At 38.6% G+C, this 20,988-nt stretch overlaps 1 protein-coding gene across 4 annotated transcripts in view; it reads left to right on the top strand.

Moving 5' to 3' along the window:
* ddr2a (discoidin domain receptor tyrosine kinase 2a) overlaps positions 1 to 20,988 on the top strand; it is a 46,219-nt gene that overhangs the window by 6,953 nt on the left and 18,278 nt on the right. For 3 of the 4 annotated variants that reach the window (XM_017480475.3, XM_047158418.2, XM_017480473.3), the window contains one exon: positions 7,580 to 7,687. In XM_017480475.3, coding sequence (XP_017335964.1) covers positions 7,582 to 7,687 — 106 coding nt within the window. In that variant the 5' untranslated portion in view covers positions 7,580 to 7,581. Of the gene's footprint in view, positions 1 to 3,306; positions 3,423 to 7,579; positions 7,688 to 20,988 lie in introns of all 4 variants that reach the window. The other variant, XM_017480474.3, reaches the window with a different exon arrangement.

Genomic DNA, 20,988 nt, shown 5'->3' with positions numbered 1-20,988 from the left:
GCGTATTCATGCTTTTGAGTTCCAGTTCAATGCTACATTCCAGTTTAACTCTGAAGCAGCCTTTTGATTTGAAAAAACAAACAAAAAATACCAACCAAATATCTATTCTTGTAAAGATGCACCGACAACTTCCTGAGGAAATCAAATCTCCATCGCTGAGTCAGCTAAAGAGGATAGTGCAGATATGTGTGAACATTTACCTAACAAAACAGAATGACTAAATTATTGCATTTGTGCTGCTGAGGTATTAATTATTCTAAACTAGTGACAACGGGATTAATTGGTGATGCAGTAAAAAGTGCCTCGACACTTCCTGACAAAACTGGTTTAAAATATCGGTGTTAAATTACGTAATGCAAGCAGTTATGACATTTCTGGCAACTCCCTAAAACGATATTTGGTCAAAGTTCAGCGAGTACATTATACAGTACATATGTAAGAATGAAGACATAAAAACAGCCAAGGACTGTGACAAAGCAGTGCAAATACTCCAAATCCAATCATGGATTTCAGGACATTAAGACATTAGTGAAACCCACGAAGGACAGAGAGAAAAAAACTGAGAAGCAAGGACACTAATGTGCTGTTGTCCATCTAAATATGTAACATCAACTAAAAATGTATTTAACTACTTAGTTGTAGGAACAAGTCATTGTTATGCAATTAGTAATAAGTCACTAATCTTGACACTGAAATCTGAATTTTTTTAGTGGATAGCACGTTCGCCTCACACCTCCAGCTTCGGGGGTTCGATTCCCACCGTGGCCCTGTGTGTGTGGAGTTTGCATGTTCTCCCCGTGCTGTGGGGGTTTCCTCTGAGTACTCCAGTTTCCTCCCCCAGTCCAAAGACATGCATGGTAGGCTGATTGGCGTGTCCAAAGTGTCCGTAGTGTATGAATGGGTGTGTGAGTGTGTATGTGATTGTACCCTGCGATGGATTGGCACCCTGTCCAGGGTGTACCCCGCCTTGTGCCCCATGCTCCCTGGGATAGGCTCAAGGTTCCCCACGACCCCATGTTTTGTATACTGTTGTTTTTTGGGTTTTTTTATATCAGTGCAGTCTTTTTGTTTCAAGTCCACCTCACTGCTATTAAAGTTAACACCGAGTTGCCAGGCTTTCTATATTTTGTTTAGTCAAGTCATGAGTAGGGGTGTAACAAATATCCATATCAGTACCTGTATTCAGATTTAACCCCAAACTGTATATGGCCTAACTGGAAGGGGTTTTCTTCTTCTTCTTCTTCTTCTTCTTCTTCTTCTTCTTCTTCTTCTTCTTTTTAATTAAATACAGAAACACTGGAGAAAACACTTCTGGGTTTTCTCCAGTGTTTCTGTATTTAATTAAAAAGAAGAAGAAGAAGAAGAAGAAGAAGAAGAAGAAGAAAACCCCTTCCAGGGGTTTTTGCCCCTTCCAGGGGTTTTTGCACTCCATAGCATCCCAGTCCTGATCCACACCTCTATATCTATACTTTCAACCAGAACCTGATGGCAAGCTTAATTAAAAACAAACAAACAAACAAACAACATAAATATATACAGTGTGAAAGTGTGTTTCTAGCTGTACAGAACTCATTATCTGTTCATTATCAGTCCATTCTTCTTTAACTTTGTTCTCTGGTCATCTGAAAGAACTTTTTATAAGGACAGTACTCCTTATAAATTTGCTTTCCATTTATCGCTCGTTCATTTCTTTTATATATCTTTGTATATTGTTCTATTTTGTTCAAATTTGGCTGACATGTGGTGTAACATATTATCATTGGTGTAGTTATGTGATCTACCGTACATGAACTCTCTCAGCTTTCTTGGATGTGTGTAGCAATAGCGTGAGAAGCATGTTGACTGTAGCACTCATGCAGATGGAGTGAATTGTGTCCTTGTTCTCTTCTGTCTACACCACTCAGTGGGCAGTATTACATTTTCGGATCAAGTAAATCCTACTTTATTGACTTTGCAGGGGTTCTAAGAGGGGTAGGCCATGTAGTGCATCACTGGTCCTCTGTTGAAGACTGATATAGGCTTTTCGTTGGTTTGTTGATTGTTTCTGCTCGGCTCTTTTGCTGTTTGCTTGACGACAGTTCTTCAGCCATTACATTCTAGGCCTTATTACAGAAAGCGCTCATTCATATGTACATTTACATTTACAGAATTTGACAGATGTCATTCAGACCGACTTACAGAAGTCAATACAAAAATATATACTCTACTTTTTCTAGTCCAAATAGGTCAGCACATAATAAGCATACTATCGAGCTGAAACCCTGGTAGGCAGCAGTTAGTACAACGTAGCAGAGCTATGATATAGCTTTGTAAAAGCAAGCTATGCTGTGAAGATGTCTAATGGTGTACATTTTAAAATTGTCCCGCATAAATAGTTGTACACTTGTTCCAGCATGATTGTTTTGTTATACATTTTAAGGTGTAGTCAGTGATTTTGGCAAAGGTTTGGCCAAGGCTTAGCCCTTAACATTTAGTGTTCTAAATCAGGAGCCTAGGCTAGGAGGCCTGAATGCTATTGCAATAGTTGGAGCTTGATAAATTGACAGGAAACATGATTGACAGGCATATAGAGATGTCTCCATGTCCTGATTTGTTGGATATTGGTAGTTAGAACAAAGGTATAGCCAGGAATTAATTACAGGTGGTGAGGAGAGGAAATATACTCAATACAATCCCTGTGATCTGTATGGTTATATCTAAAATATTAGACTGGATGTCAGACAGTTGTAGAAGCTGAATTTGTTATATAATCATTTAAGGAACAATCTAGCATCAGCCAATCTATCAAGGTTGATAACCATTAAATAACTTGTTGAAAGTTCCACTGAAAGTTATTGTGATAGTACTAGGGAAAAGTACATCTTTATCTTATAAAACCATTTCTACGCTTCTTCTGTTTCTCCTCCTGCAGTAAATCTCCTGTACTTCCTCAGCTGTTATCGCAATTTCTCTGAGCTGAGAGTGTAGCTAACGGTTTGGTAGCTTTCAGACTGAAACAGGGAACAGGAATGATTCTGTCTGGTTAATTCTGTCATAGCAAATCATAGCTAATACAATGTGATGGAACAAGCTATGTGAAGGAACGTGTTCATTTGATGTTTGTGAGGTTAAATATGAAATGGTAACGACTTTGTTGAACGAACATCATTACAGATCAATTACCGCACGTGTTATTTGTATATACATGCACTGTATATAATCAGCTGCGCTGTATGCATGTTATGTTAACCATACACGAATAAACATACAGAAAAAAATGAAATCCCCCATAGCTGGTCTACATGTTGTTTTTCCTCTCATTTACAGAGCCTAAAGTCTCTGCTTTGAGCAGATATTTCATTGAAGCAGTTAATATTTGAGGAGAACCTATAAAATCACCAGCCACCTCCATCAAGAAGTATGAAAATCTGTCTAAACTACAGGTATAGAAGAAAGTCCATATTTTTGAGGTAGAAATATTCTGGCAAACAGGCAAAAATGCGCAAACCTGTCACAGCTGCCTTAATATATACGTCGACTTTCCAATGACGTCCAGAACTGCAATTATGTCTAACATTTTGTATGATGAGAAAAACACGCATTCGAAATCCTAAAGTAAGGGTTTAATAGCTTTTCATCTTGTGCTTGCTGGTTTATTCATGACAGCTTCATACTGAACTAACCACAGACATGCACGCTCTCACCATGGCTTTTCAGACCGAGTCTCTTATTACTGTTCCTGGTGTGCTCTGGATTCTGTGTCGTCCATAATCACTCCCATCTGCCATTTTGTAAAAAAAAATATCTCTCCATGAACCATGACGATAGGCATGATCTCGGTGAACTGGCACAAATTACAATGCCACATTTTTGAAACGAATCATTTTTCATAGTTCTGTATACATGATTGCAACAAGCACAGGAGTGAACTGGTTGACCTTTGTCCATGACTTCTGTCTGGAATTGGTTTTTAGTGTTAAAATAGATAGCTGTCTTTTACATAGAAATACTGTCAGTGGTTTGGAAGTGTATAGCAGCTGTTGAGATGCAGGATGACTTATGAACAATCAGCTAGGGAGCGAGAGGAAGGGGTTATACTGGATGGTATATACTGAGATATTGGGAATAGTGCTTATTTACTAGTCTGTTCAAGCATTCTTGAAATTTTCACATTTCTTTAAAGCTGATTTCGGTACTCTTTTGAAGATTATTCCTCGTTGTACTGTATGAGATGATCTCTATAAAATCTTTGCCCGATTCTATAACATGTAGTTCCACCATGTCAGATTTACAATGAAGATCCTCTAACGATAGACTTAAGAAGTAAAGTTATGTTCTGTTTACGTCATTAATCAGCATGATTTGGGGTTGTGCAGAAAAAGGGTGATTTTTTTTTCTGGTTGAAAATGATGTAAAAAGGTGAAGAACCAGTTCTGTCTGCATGATGCATTCTTAACTGGGACTGTCAAAGCGGGAAACAGTCTGATTTCGGCATGTTCAGTATATAGGCTACTCCTACGCAGCACTGAGAGCACAGTTGTGTTTGGCTGCTGATGAATACTGTGGGAGGAAGAAAAACTCTCCTTAGTTATCCAGCAGAGACCCACATTCCTGCTGTTTTTCAGACACTCAACCTTTACACTAGACTTCTACAATGCTCATAAACACTGCTGGGCTTGTGTAAACATTCTGCCGTAGGAAACCCTAATAAATCATCTAGTAATGCATTACAGAGCATGGCCAATCAGATTATAAGGATTTTTAGATTGAATCTATAAAAGACAGTTCAATTAGACTCATAAAAAAGAAAAGAATATAAAAAGGTTTCTAGCATCCTAATGGAAATTTGGTTGATTTCTCTGGGGAACGCTTAAAGTTTCTGTGTAGAACCCTGCAACTTTCTCTTTCTCAGAAGGTTCTAGGTAGAACCTCAGGGATTGAGCGTTACAGACAACTAACATTACGGTACACTTTGTCCTACAGAGTGACATATACCATGAATAGATTTTGCCTATACAATAGTCATTAGTAAAGAATAACATATTACTTTTAACAATAAGAGCCTGAAGAGGTTAAAATCAAAATCTGTTTAATAAATAAATAAATAAATAAATAAATAAATAAATAAATAAATAAATAAATGCTTTATCAGATCATTGAAATTTATTTGTAGGGTTCATGTGGAACCTTAAAACTTTCACAAAGTATCCAAGAAAAATCTCTTGCTAGACGAGATTTCTAGAAAACTAGAAACCTTACCCAATAACATGTACTTTTCTCTAAAAGTCAGACTGAGTGCTTCAAGATTTAATTTGGCCTTTGAAAAATACATACAGTCACCACTGACATGACATGGCAGCGTTTTATTTAAAAAAAAAAAAAAAAAAAGAATATATATATATTTTTTAAAAAAACATCACAATTAGCTGCCCAGTTCTAGTCTGTAATTTTCCTATTTACTGTGCCTTGTAGTTTTACAAAACCCTCTATGAGCAGCATCTGTCCAATGATATTGTAAAAGTGTAGCAAACAACACCAAAGTGGTTTAGAATCCAGTGTCTGTTTCCATTACACTGAAGTGAGTTTTAGGAAGCCAAATCTCTACAAGTCTCTGGAAATAGCAAATTACGTTAGGTGATTTGGTCATACATGATTTAAATATTCTGTAATTTAGGTTAAAGATGTACAGGATGTATTGGATATATTTTACTGGAGATTTCTGCACTTTTTATAGTTCCCAACAGTTTATGACCAACTCTTGCTTCAGTGGATAATCTCACCAGAATACTGTAGATTTGTATCCAAGAACTGCTGCTGTAATCACAAAGACTGTCCTGGGCTCATCCCAGAACTCCTCATGGAGGAGAAGTTTAAGGGAGTTTTTCCTTGCCACTGTCACATCTGGCTTGCTCATTATCATCAGGCAGAAGAGACAGTAACATCAAGTCCACAAACTGGAGAAGATACGCAAAAGGCAAAGTCATAAACCAGAACACAGATACAATGGCTCAAGGCTCAAGGCTCAGCAAATAACAGGTACAGGACACTGAGCGTATACTTCGCAGTTAAACAGAGGCTATGAGTGTGTATATATAGGGTAGTGAGGTTGTCCAGATGTAGGCAATCAGTATGATGGTGAACTTGATCATGTGAGTGGGAGTGTATTGTGGATGTTGTAGTCTTGGGCGGCCATGTTTGTAGGACACAATGCAGGTTGGGAACTGTGGTTTTCGGCAGCCCTGTTTGTAAGCCGCAATGCCAAGTCGTGTTGACGTGACAATTATGGATATAAATCTACACCTGAATTTCCATAAAGCTGCTTTGTTACAATGTCTATTGTTAAAAGTGACATTAATAAAAATATAAATGACATTGAATTAAATCTAGCATGTTCTCTGACTTTGCATGTTCTCCCCGTGCTTCTGGGGTTTCCTCCAGGTACTCCGTTTTCCTCTCCCAGTCCAAAGACATGCGCTGTATGCTGATTGGCTTTTCCAAATTGTCCGTAGTGTGTGAATGTGTGTTCCCTGCATTGTGCCCCAAGTTCCCTGGGAGAGGCACTGGTCTCTGTATAGGATAAGCAGTATGGAAAATGGATGGATGGGAAATTGAATTAAACTTTAATTTCTAGATTCCCAGGTCCTTGATGAGAATGACAAGTGTGTAAACTATTTATCTGTAATGGCATGCACTTATCATCACTCAAGAGTTCCTCAAGAGTCCTTTGGATGGTTCATGGTTCAACTCAGCATTATTTGTGATTATTATAGTTCTAGTAATTTTTTTTTTTGGTTCATAGAGAATTTCTAGTTAAATAGTAATACTGGTAATTTCCCTAACCATAACAATTAAAATGTTCTATAAATATGCTGTAAATGTCATCTTTTATTTGCATGGTAAATATTAGCTAAGATGACTTGGCATTAAGAGAAGCTGACTACAAACTAAGCAGGGGACACTGAGTGAGGCCTGCGGCAGTGACTTAGACATTACCTCAGCTGGACAAAGCCCACTAGGCCAGTGATGTGGCGCACACTCTTAGAAAAATGACCTGTTTATAATTAAAATGTATTCATAATTTTCCATCCATGAATTTACTAATGGTCAGTCCACTTACAGCAATAAATCAACCTCATAAGTGGTTTTCTGGGCTGAGATAATGGTTCAGATTTGTCCACACTGGTGTGTGTCTGTTGACATACTCTCACCATTTTGTTCTGAGAAGTAAAGCTCCCTTGGCTGTGGTGTGAAGAATTAATAGAAATTCCACCAGCTACTGCAGGCAATTACTGCAGCTTTATTGTCTTAAATAAAATCATGGTTCTGGTTATTTGTTTTGCCGTTAAATGTATCTCATATATTGGAACCTTAGATAGTTCATTTATTTTGTCCTCAAAGAGGAAATTTGTTTCCACCGTGGGTGCGTAGAAAAACATAAACACAACAACACTAAACATATATTCACCTTAATATCTTATAAAATAAGGTAGAAATGTTGCAACAGTGTTCTAGTGTCCTAATATACTTTTATTGTCCTGCATTTAATTAAATTAAAAATATTATCTCTTAAGATTCCTCTAATCTATATTTACTTCTCCAGGAATGAAGGCCAGGTCTCGATTTGAAATGAACCACCTTTGGAAGATCATCTTTCCCCTATCGCTTCTTCTGTACCTCTCAGGGAATGTAAAGTCCCAAGTAAATCCAAGTAAGTCAAGTTTTTCTCTGCTTTAATGAGTAAGGAATAAAACACTTAGGGATGTGCTGTTATAGGAAAATAATTACATTATCACCCCGAAGTTCATTATTTTCCTATAATTCCTCTTACACCACAGTAATTTGGATAATATGTAGTAATAGTAGTATATATAGTATGGTATGGTATAGTATATAATATGCTAAAACTCATGGGAGCAAAATTGACCATGCTTTCTGTGTGGGAGGGGTCATACACTCTCTCCTGTGTCAATCACAGTGAAACTAGCCAATCATGGTCATCTATGAGTTCATGTACGCAGAGGAGGGTAGACAGCGCTTTCCTCTGAATGTGTTGCATTGCCATGTGACACAGCATGAACAGCAGTTTGAAAGGATACAGCTGGCTGGCCTTGGGTGTCTCAGAGGAAGTGTATATTAGCTTTCACCCTTTTGGTGGCTGTTGTATGATAGAGGAGAGCTGGCTGGTGGGTGGGAATTGGCAGGTGACCAAATTGGGGAGAAAATAGAGGGAACAAAAGCTACAGCTTTACCTGAGACTGTACCAAAGCACTGACACTTGAGACGCCTAGCTTCAAAAATGCTAAATAAACATTTAAGAAAACTTAACCGTATGAAAAAGTACACATTTTTAAATCCGTTTATGTGGAGTGTCCAGCATACAAGTCTGTACAAGTGGTTACTTGTTAGTTGTTAGGTAATACCAATCAATCTTGAGAATGCAACAGTGCTGCAGTATAAGGTCTTTCTTTTATTGTGCTCTGTTAAATGCCTATGTGAACTGTGCTGGAAAGTGGGCATTGTGCAAATTTCACTGTGTTGTAATAAATTTGCACATTTTTCCGTATTGCGAACTGATCCTATAGCTTTAATTTCCGTTTACTTCAGGGCACATAAACTAATCAGATATAGAAGTGGTGTTAAATATGAAACTTCTAGGAAACGTTGATCCCCGCGATTCTACTCAGGCTCTTTTTTCACCAGCATGGGTGGTTTGTGAGGAGGAAAGTGTGATGTCAGTGTGAGGTTCAATTATATTTTACAAGGAAACCAGAACGAACCACATGCTAGGCAGAGATACAGTAGGGACGGATGAAGGAGATGGGGAGAGCGTTGGGTGTTCAAAGTCTCCTCAAGAATAAATATCACACCACGCTCTTACTTTAGTGTGAATAAGTTCGTTTTGACGTTATAAAGGTCATTTCTGCAGTGGCAGTGGAATGCATGTGGAATGTGTAGAGCACTTTACTGGTTACGTTTACAGCTGTGTTACGTGCTGCTTTATGGCATGCGAAAGGGAGAAATGTGCAGTTCTGCACAAGTCCTGTAGAAATACTAAGAAAATAACCTGTTTAAATAATACAATAATGTCAGTTTAGTGAGGTAGCTAGCTAGATTTAGACCCAGGTTCTATAGAAATACTGAGAAAATACCCTTTTTTTCCCTCAAAAAATTCTAATTTTGTTTATTTTGAAACAGTAGTAATAGTAGCAGTGTGAGGTAGCAATCTAGTTTAGACACAAGTTCTGTAGAAATACTGAGAAAATACCATTTAAAATGGAAAATGGTAGTGTTTGTAGTGACGTTTGAAACAAAGACCTATTTATATAATAATAATAATAATAATAATAATAATAATAATAATAATAATAAAATCTCTATGAGGAGTTAACAATTAACTAATTAATAATGAATCTTTTTTGAGTTCTTGGTACTTTAATGGCTTTATTACTTTTATTTTTCCCATAACTGTTATGCTGTTTCAGAATTTTTCAGCAGTTCACAGAGCCAGACTTAATTATCTGCATGTCAGCTTGGAGTCATGGATGCATATTGGCCCAGTAATCTCAGAGGTATCCATAACATTAAAACAAAAGAACAATAGAAAACTCGCTTAAATCTCTGTGGTTTTATGGCTCTGTGTCATTTTGTGTCTGCGTCCCTCCTGTTGGTATCCTCTAATTGTATTGCTAAACCAGGCTTTGGATCAGACTGCACTCCTTTGTGCTTCCCACAATCCCAGAGTTCTGAGGACATGTCCCGCCAGAAACAGACAGTTTACTGAACAATTCTTTGCATATGAAAGATTAAGGCTTTATAGCATTTTAGTTTGTATCAATTCAAATCTAAGAGTGCAAATTTCCAGAGAGAAACTATTGGAAGGGTTCTGAATGCTGTGGTATGTTGGTTCCTGTATCTAGAGATGCCATTTTAATAGCGAAGAATCTTTTGTAATAAAGAACATTATTGAAATATTCAATGCTAACGTGAGACATGTTGTGAGAAAGCTAGGTGTTTTTTTTCTACACTGATTTAAAAATGTGATGTAATACCAAATGGGTTCACAATGTTATTAATATAAGATAAGATAATACTTTATTAATCCCCAGATGAGGAAATTAGGGATTGCTGCACAGACGATGGGCCTCATTTATCAATGTTTTAATAAGGTTGTATGTAAATATTTTTGTAGACCAAATTGAACTTCCTGACAGATTTACAAAAGCTTTCATGGTGATGATTTTCTTCGTATTCATGTGTATGTTGATGAAATGCCAATCGCCCTTAAAGTGCATTCAAGATTGATTTACATTGATTTACATTTACATTCAAAGCTGATTTACATTTAGTGACACCCACAAAACTCCATAAAAAGGCAAAAAATAGGATATACAGTAAATGTAACTGGAATTTCATGAACACCATGTTTCACCACGTGTTCCTGTGAGCGATTTTTACAAATAAATTCATTTGTAACCAGCTTGATAAATGAGACCCAATGTTAATGCAAATGCTTGTGTTAACATTTAGTGACAATTTTTATGTAAAAAAAATTACATAATACTGATCTAAAACAATTTGACAGATTATACATTTTCTAGAAATGTAATGTTCAGAAAAACTAACGACCTGAAACTATTAGCTCAAATATTTATGTTTAATAACGTGTAGAATAATAAATCTATTTTTCAGTTAAGGTTACATACAGTAAGTTAAGGTTATATATTTTACAGTAATTAACTAGTAAACTAGCTCACAGTAAATAGCCAGTGAACTAGCTCACAGTATACAAGTATAACTAGTAAACTAGCTCATAATAAGTAGCTAGTGAACTAGCTCACATAAATTAGCTAGTGAACTAGCTCACAGTAAATAGCTAGTGAACTAGCTCACAATAATTAGCTAGTGAACTAGCTCACAGTAAATAGCCAGTGGACTAGCTCACAGTATACAAGTATAACTAGTAAACGAGTATAACTAGTAAACTAGCTCACAGTAAATAGCTAGTGAACTAGCTCACAGTAAATAGCTAGTGAACTAGCTCACAGTAAGTAGCTAGTGAACTAGCTAACAGTAAATAGCTTGTGAACTAGCTAACAGTAAATAGCTTGTGAACTAGCTCACAGTAAATAGCTTGTGAACTAGCTCACAGTAAATAGCTAGTGTACTAGATCACAGTAAATAGTTAGTGAACTAGCTCACAGTAAATAGCTTGTGAACTAGCTAACAGTAAATAGCTTGTGAACTAGCTCACAATAAATAGCTTGTGAACTAGCTCACAGTAAATAGCTAGTGTACTAGATCACAGTAAATAGCTAGTGTACTAGATCACAATAATTAGCTAGTGAACTAGCCCACAGTAAATAGCCAGTGGACTAGCTCACAGTATACAAGTATAGCTAGTAAACGAGTATAACTAGTAAACTAGCTCACAGTAAATAGCTAGTGAACTAGCTCACAGTAAGTAGCTAGTGAACTAGCTCACAGTAAATAGCTTGTGAACTAGCTAACAGTAAATAGCTTGTGAACTAGCTAACAGTAAATAGCTTGTGAACTAGCTCACAGTAAATAGCTTGTGAACTAGCTCACAGTAAATAGCTAGTGTACTAGATCACAGTAAATAGCTTGTGAACTAGCTCACAGTAAATAGCTAGTGTACTAGATCACAGTAAATAGTTAGTGAACTAGCTCACAGTAAATAGCTTGTGAACTAGCTAACAGTAAATAGCTTGTGAACTAGCTCACAGTAAATAGCTTGTGAACTAGCTCACAGTAAATAGCTTGTGAACTAGCTCACAGTAAATAGCTAGTGTACTAGCTCACAGTAAATAGCTTGTGAACTAGCTAACAGTAAATAGCTTGTGAACTAGCTCACAGTAAATAGCTTGTGAACTAGCTCACAGTAAATAGCTAGTGTACTAGATCACAGTAAATAGCTAGTGAACTAGCTCACAGTAAATAGCTAGTGTACTAGATCACAGTAAATAGCTAGTGAACTAGCTCACAGTAAATAGCTAGTGAACTAGCTCACATGAATTAGCTAAAATAGATAGTGAACTTCCTCGATTGTAAGTCACTTTGGATAAAAGCGTCTGCTAAATGAATAAATGCAAATGTAACTAGCTCACAGTATACAGTTGCAATCAAAATTATTCAACCCACATTGCAAATCAGGTTTATTGTCAAAATTTACAGACTTTCAGCTGTTTGCAATAAACAAATCAAACAAAAGCAATAGAAAAAGTTCAACACATCGAATGCTTCAAGTGGCTTAGTTCTTTCAAGGTCAAATCCAACAATAACTTGAATATTAATCTTTATATTGAAAATGTGATCTTCAGTGGGGTCCAATTTTAACATTTATGCTCCCTTATGATGGCAATACGGCACAAAAAATGCTAACTTCTCACAGGAATAATGAAAATAAAGCACCAATCAATAAATTAGCTCCAGAATTGCTAAGCACATCACAAATATTTCAGTATAAACATATTTAATGTGTCTCAGGGTGGAATTTCCCTTGAATAATCCACATAATTACACATAATAGGTTCAAAGCCATGGAGCTGATTTTGTTAGATCACAAACTGAGCTCCTTAAAGCTCTGTGAAATACTGAGAAAACCTGTTTTTTTTTTTGTTAGTTTTTTTTATTAAGTGGATAAATGTAACTCTTAGCTGATTTTACTCTGTGCATAATAATTAATATAGGATGAGTTAACCATATATATTCAGGGATACTTGAGGAAGTAAAATGCTGAGGACTGAATTACCCTCCACTGTTAACCTTTTGTTGTTGTTGTTACAGATGGAAAATAATTAAATGTAATGCTTATGGATGGATACTAAAGATTCATAGTGCACAGTTTTTGAGTAGTGATGTTTGGTGGATTCTAAAGTCCCATGGAAGCTCTGAATAGTTTGGGATCCATCAGCCAGTACATCAAATCCGTGTTTGGCTGCACCTCAGTTTCCTGGGAGCGATGAGAAGCTGTGACCTTGCTTTGAGTTTATTATTTAATGTAGGAAGAGAGAAAGTTCGACCGTTCAGCAGTGGATTCAGCAATCAGGCTGGAGTCTGTGGCTAGTGCATACCAGACATTTTGACAACAGGAAAGTACATTGAATCGGGTTCACTTTCTTTAATTTTTCCAGAGGCACTGTGAGATTTCCAGTCTTGCCTGTTGTGCAGCTCGTACTCCACGGAAGCAGAGCGATCCTCACTCTCACAGCTGTGGTTGCAGAGGTTAGATGAAGGATAAAGACACGGATAAAGAATAAGTGTGTTATTGAGAGAAGTACAGCATGATTTCCACAAGTTGATCTTTAGGTTTAGGTTCATTATCTCTCATCTCACTAATTTTTTAATACATTAAACTTAAGCAGGTGGTGTGATATATCATTTGCATTTCATTGTAAACTGAAATTTGAAATAAAATTCCAATTTTAAGACTTTTTCCTTAAACACTGGGCATGTTTATGTAGTCAGTCACCTCACTTCCGGGTTTGGTTTGGGTTGGCTGTCAGAAAGTTCCCAAAACTCTGACTCTGAGGTCGACCTGAAAGGTTTTTCTGAAGGTGTAACGTTTTTTTTTTTCACCCACAGCATTATCCATGACTTTCAGAAGATTATGAACTCACACAGACTGCATGAAGCTTTGTTTAAAAGATTTAGCCTCTCAATGTGTGGCTGCACCTATGTTTTCTGGAATGATTTTCAGCCTCTAGTTTGAATGATGCTAATTTGATAGCCATAACTTGCAGTTACGACTTCATAGTTCCCAATTAGATGGCACATTTTCATCATTTTCCAACTGGTTTGAAAGATACTTTCGATATGAGGCAGATTCCTGTATGCTGTAATCTCTCTGTGCTCCACCACATTCTCCTGAAATTAATCTGCTGAATATTTTTTCCAGTAGCGGGAAAAATGCATTGCACTAGCTATGAGATGTCCTCCAACGCCAACTTTCCCCCTTTTAAAATTCCCAAGCAGTGTAGTTATACCATGCCCTTTTTCCTCATTTTCTCCATGCAGAAACGTTAAGAGAATCAGTTGCTCTACACACTGTATGTGTGCAGCATAAAGTGAAACCTTATATACCACTGAGACCCAGCTAACAAGATTTGTTTGATTTAATTTATCTTATGACTGTCCATCAGTGATGCATGACCTTTTGTGAGGGTGTGTATATATTCTGTGTGTGCTTGTGTGTATTCTTGGAGTCATTGAGTATGTTAGTGTGTGTGTGCGAGGCATTGGAGCGAACGGTTACACGGCAAACATGGTGAAACAAACGTGCCATTTACAAGAATAAAAAAAAGCTGGCTCACTCAGTGTGTAGGGGAAAAAGGGACACTTGGAGCTAATAGTAGCTGCACATAACCCCCCTCCTCCAGCACGGAGAGAGAAAGAGAGAGCGAGAGGTATTTCTAAACCTTTTCTCCAGAGAATATTTGTATTTTTCCACCTCTGAAGTGTGTGATATTTTTAGCCTCAGTAGCTAAATGCTAGGCCTGCATAAGGTCCCTGCTGCAATCAACTCCTTTTTCCCTCAGGGGTTACCTATACTACAGTGTACAGCCAAATAAACTTCCTTTATAGCTTTCTGTGAGTGTTTTATTTTTCCTTTAAACTAGAATGTGCCTAGAATTATAAAAGTGTACTAAAAGTCTCCATACATAGGTGAAATTGACACTTTTTAGCAAAATGTCTTCCAAAAGTTTTCATGCTTACTTTATATTAAATATATATTCTTTCAGACAGCCTTTAAGAATGCCTTTGACAAAAGAAGAACGTATTGAAATCATTCTCATGGCTGGATCAGGAAGCTGTTGCAAGGTTGCGATGAACTTTAACAGGAAACATGGCAAGCACATCACACGACACTGTTGCCAAACATATTAACAAATTCAAAAAGGCTGAAAGTGTTGCGGACCAACCGAGAAGTGGACATCCACGAACATCCATTGACGAAGGCACAACCGACATGGTGCTGGCAAACATCGTCCCCTGTGCACGGAGAGTTTTGTGACCCTCTGTAAATTGATTTCTGTTGTTTGGCTCAATCAAATAAGCTCAATTTTTCTCACATTTAACACCCAATTACTGAGTCAAAACTGATTATAAATCCCATTAATCGTATTATTGTCACGATTTAGAGGCAGAGACGGATGCAAATGCAGATAAAGAGTTTAATAACAATGAAAACAAAACACAAAAGAAGCTATGAACACATGGCAAAACACTAAGGCAAAGAAAAAACATGAAACTAAGCCCATGAACCCTATTACAGAGACGATGGCAAAGACAAATGTAAGACAACCAGTGTAGTGCAAACTGTGGCTATAAATAACCGCAAGTGCTCGTTAACAAGAATGAAGTTCAGGCACAGGTGGTCATGTGACATGATGGTGTGGTGCAGTGGCTGCTGGGAACTGTAGTCTGGATTTCCCTCTGGGATATCCATGACAGAACCCCCAACGCGCCCCAAAGTTCTCCGCAAGAACAAAGGGGGGAGCAAAGCTCTCCGCTATGGCAGAGGGGGGAGTGAAGCTCTCCATGAGGCCAGAGGGGGGAGTGATGTCCTCCGTGGAGCAGGAAGAGGGAGTGACATGTGGCGCAAAGCAGAGCAAAGGAGCAACATCTTCTTCAGCAGATCATGGAGGCGGAGCAACATCCTCAGCAGAGCAGGAAGGCGGCGCGATGTCCTCAGCCGAGCAGGAAGGTGGACCGACGTCTGGAGAGAAGCCTAGCATAGCGATGTCCGAGGCGGAGCAGGGAAGCAAAGTGGCGCTCTTGGCTGCACCGGGAGGTGGAGCAATGTCTTCAGCTGAACAGGGATGCTGAGCGGCATTCCCAGACGAGCAGGGAGGCTGAACAACATTCTCTGTCGACACAGCAGGCTGGGCGAGATCCACAGTCGTGATGGGTTCAGCCTGGTTGGAAGGCTCCTCCTTGACATACACCACGATGGAGTATGTCATGTCGAGCCACTCCCGGTTGGTTTGAATTAGGGAGAATTTTCCCACCTTCTCCCAGCTGAGCTCTTCTCTTTCATATAGGGCCTCTTTGACACTGAAAAAATCTGCTGCATCCATGTTAAGGTCTTGCATTCTGTCATGATTTAGAGGCAGAGATGGATGCAAGTGCAGATAAAGAGTTTAATAACAATGAAAACAAACACAAAAGAAGCTATGAACATGTGGAAAAACATTAAGACAAAGAAAAAACCTGTAACAAAGACCATGAACCCTATGAAAGAAACAATGGCAGAGAAAGAAAAATGCAAGACAACCAGTGGAGTGCAAACTGTGCCTATAAATACTCGTAAGTGCTCATTAACAAGAATGAAGTTCAGGTGCAGGTGGTCATTGACATGATGATGTGGTGCAGTGGCTGCTGGGAACTGTAGTCTGGATTTCAGGAAGTTAATAAGCATCCAGTGTCTAATGTCCTTTAAACATTTCTCAACTTTATTAAGCTGGTGTCTGTCATCTGGTTTTGTTGAAACATACAACTGTGTGTCATCATCATAACGGTGGAAGCTAATACCATGTTAAACGAATAATTTGACCCAGAGGTAGCATATATAAGGAAAAGAGAAGTGGGCCTAACACAGACCCTTGTAGAACACCAAACTCTACCTTAGTATGCATAGAGAAGTCACCATTTACATCTACAAACTGATAATGATCAGTCAAATAAGACCTGAGCTAGGAGAGGGCAGTCCTTTTAATGCCAACAACATTTTCTAGTCTACCGAGGAGAATAGTATAATCAGTGGTATCAAAAGCTGCAGTAAGGTCAAGCAACACAAGCAAGGAGACACAACCCTGATCAGTGGTCAGTAGTAGGTCATTTACCACTTTAACCAGCGCTGACTCTGTGCTATGATGAGGTCTAAATCGTGGCTGATACATTTTATGAATATTATTCCTGTGTAGGTATGAGCACAGCTGCTGTGCTACAACTTTTCTAAGATCTTGGAGATAAAGGGGAGATTTGATATTGGTCTATAGTTGGACAATTGACAGGGGTCAAGGTCAGGTTTTTTAATCAGGGGTTTGATAACTGCTAGTTTAAATGACTTAAGTACATAGCCAGTGCTAAGGAAAGATTTTATTATTTTTTTAGAAGGGGTTTGATTACTTTTGGAATAATCTGTTTGAAGAAACATGTAGGTAAGGGATCAAGCATACAAACGTTTTGATAAAGAAATTAGTTTAGTCTCTTGAAGGGGAGTAAAACCTTTTAATTGTTGATCTAATGTTGCTATATTATTATCTACAGGGTTAGTTATAAGTTTTAAACTAATAGTTTTATATTAATAGTGTGATTTTTTTTCTAGTATTTTCAATTTTGCCAATGAAAGAATTCATGAAATCATCACTACATTTACATCTACATTTACATTTATGCACTTAGCAGACGCTTTTATCCAAAGCGACTCACAAATGAGAAAGATACAAGCAAAGCGATATCAAGCAGAGAACAATACAATAAGTGCTACCATACGAGATCCATTAACTGAATTCCAGAAGAAGCAAAGTGCAGAGTAGAGGTGTAAGTGCAATTTTTATTTTTTTTTATTTTTTTTATTTTATTTTTTTTTATGAGTTTGTTAGGTATTCATTGAAGAGGTGGGTCTTTAGTTGTTTTTTGAAGATGGTGAGAGATTCTGCGGTCCGGATTGATATTGGAAGTGCATTGCACCACTGAGGAACAGTTAGTGGCATTTGGAAGGTTTGAGTTTGAGTCCTGCCATGCGAAAACGTTGGAAAACTTCACATAAGTGAATCAAATGATGAGAAAAGTCAGGACTATAAACAATGATATTGTCTATGTAAATTAGGCAAATACTCCAATGCAGGCCACAAAGCACAAGTTCCATTAAGTGTTGGAAGCTGGGTGGAGCATTAGATATGCCCATCGGCATCACGCGAGATTGGTATAGGCCAGACCCAGTGGAGAAAGCGGTTTTCTCTTTGTCGCTTGGGTCAAGAGGAATTTGCTAGTAGTCAGATCAATGGTGCTGAATACTTTAGCTTCAGTGAGTCTATCAAGGATGTCATCAACTCTAGGAAGCGGGTGTTAATCTTTGATCGTTACATCATTGAGTCACCGGTAGTCGATGTGTGCCATCTTTGTTCGCACAAGCACTACTGGGGTTGACCAGGGACTGTGAGATTCCTCAATAATATCATGATCCAAAAGTTTTTCAACCTCCTGTTGCAACAGAACCTGAGTGGCTGTTGATGTACAGTATGGACGTAATTTAATCGGGGTTGCATTGATGCTGTGTGTGATCAATTCTGTTCTACCATAGTCATGCAAGTGGGAGCTGAAAATGTCTGAAAAGTCTGCTAACAGGTCTCTAAGCTGAGAAAGATCATCAGTAGATAAGCATGTTTTATCTATCTTGGCTTTTCATTACCCTTAACAGAAATTGGAATTGCCATCTCAGACAGGGGAGGGACAGTAATCTGAGCAATGCTCTCTGCAGTACCTTGCACTGGAATCGCAGAATGATATAGTGAAAGGGTACTGCAGTGTCATACAGCTTCAAATGTGCATGTGGTATGTCAATGGTATCTGAGTGTTTGATGAGGAAATCCCATCCAATCAGTACAGGATGAGTTGCAGTGCGCACCACAAGGAAAACATGTGAGAATATGATATCACCAATATGGACGCGGCAGTGACTAAGCCTAGTATGTCCACTAGTTGTCCAGTTACGGATGAAGCCAGTACGAAGGATTTGCAGAGGGACTGAGTGGATAGTGCTGGTATTGATCTATGACACTCGTCTGTGAAGCTAAACACCAGAAAGCACAATTTGAATAAAAGGAGTGGGTGGGGCAGGTTTAAAGTCTACCTTCTTAGCTTGGACCGTCAGTGGGGAAGAAACCGGCATTTGGTCCCCAATGTCAGACTCTAGTCATTTCCCTGATATAAAGGGGAGGGCCTGACTCTTTGGTCTGATGGGGAGAAATGCACATATCATGTTGGAGATGTAGTGGATCTATGTGAAGATTGTGCATGAGGTGGAGTAGGTGGGGGTGTATAATTAAACCGAGTGTCTGCATTGTGGGATAGGTGAGGGTGAAAGGTTTTAGGGCCTGCTATCATGCCGAGAATAAGGTCGGCGTTCATAGGATGGTGATCCTTCATGGGAAGGACTATAGTTATGATGTTTGTGATGTGAGTAATGGTGAGTGTGTAGTGTAAGGAGTGTGTGATTCAAGTTGTAAGGGAGACGGAGAGTAGCTGTGATGTCTTAGATAATATGGGGTTTCAGCTCTGTCGCTGTGATCATATGCTGGATGGTTACCATGGGAATGTGGAGGCAAGTAGTTATGAGCAGAAGGCTGATATCGCCCTCTAGGTATATGTTGAGATGAACAGCAGTCCTTACAAACATGATGGCAATCACTACGCAATGTCTCCCAATGACATGGCTTGCTATCAAAGTCAATACTTGCACAGGTCTGATGTGGCGTGAGTAGAAGTGAGGTCACGTCACGCTGAAGGGTTGAAAACTGCTGCGAAAGCTGGTCCAAATGATCATCAGTGTGTCGTAGGTGTGACTGTCGTAGAGCATGTAGGTCAGTTTGGAGGTCAGTTATAGCAGCTGTTAGATCAGCTCTGGGGCCTGTGGTTGCACCAAGGAGTTGTTGGTGTGGACGTATGGATACAGGCATGACAGAGGAGGGAGCAGCAACAGTAATGGCTAACTGAGCCAATCACACTGAGCAGCTACCTTCAAAGCACTTTCCAAAGTCACCGCACCATGCTCATGAATTTTTAATTGAATTGATGGGTCAAGTCCAGTGAGAAATCTGCAAAACATTTCACAATTTCAAATAGATGCATCATATTGAGGGAAAGCTTCATTAACTAAATTGGTGAGCTTGGCAACATAGACTTCCAGAGGCTTATGTGGTTCACGAGGACGAGCATTCAGATACGTTTGAATATGGCCAAAAATGTTGTTCAACCGAAAACAGTACTCAAGCTGGCTTTCGTTAATGTATAATCTGCCTGCACAGTAGGAGAGAGGGACTGCCAATATGCAAAAGCAGGGCCTGTGAGCCTCACAGGGAGACGTTTAGCCTTTTCAAGTGGTGATGCTGCAACAGGAAGTGCAACTTCAAATCTTTGTATCCATGAACTAAACGGTTCTGTCCCCTCACCGCGAAAAGGTGCAGGGAGTTCAATTTTAAATGGTAGATGTGAACTTGAAGCACTCACAATTGCTCTGGCTTGTGACGACTCTCCTCCAGATGCATTCTCACCATCTGCCATTTCGTGCGAGGGAGGGAGTGTGAGTAAATTAAGAAAGAAAGAAAAAAATGCATGTAATCCAACTTTCATGTGGACATGCACGTGAGAATTCTTTGCGGTTATTTCTCAGCACTTGCAGGATATGGTGATGGTATGCACAGCAATCGACTGCAAACGAGTGTCCCAGCAATAATATATAATATATATAGCCAACCACCGCTGCTACCAGTGTAAAACTGCTATCTACATACTGCGGTAGTGCGTGAGCTTAGCGTTGATCCAATGACCGTTCTTACCGAGAGTGATTTCGTGGGTCCTAGGCTATCTGCCGGTCGGCTGTGAACCTCAGTCAATGCAGGACACAATGCAGTTTCTGAGTGAACGCATGAGTCAGTTTATTAAACATTCAGATAGGCATATACAGTGAGGGAAATAATTATTGGACACGTCAATATTTATTTCGGTAAATATATTTCCAATGAGGTTATTCACATGAAATTTTCACCAGACATCAGTATTAACTCAAGAAATCCAGAAATATAAAGAATTCACAACATTAAAGTCCATAAATAAAGTTATGTGTAATAAAGTGGAATGACAGGAAAAAAGTATTGAACTGAAATTTATTTAATACTTTTTAAATACTTTTTTCCTGTCATTCCACATAACTTTATCATAGAATAAAGGAGATCAGTCATAAGAACTTTATTAACTTGCAGTGACTAT

Source organism: Ictalurus punctatus, chromosome 11, assembly GCF_001660625.3.
Source record: "Ictalurus punctatus breed USDA103 chromosome 11, Coco_2.0, whole genome shotgun sequence".
Taxonomy (NCBI): Eukaryota; Metazoa; Chordata; class Actinopteri; order Siluriformes; family Ictaluridae; genus Ictalurus; species Ictalurus punctatus.
This window is presented reverse-complemented; position numbering and strand designations above follow the sequence as displayed.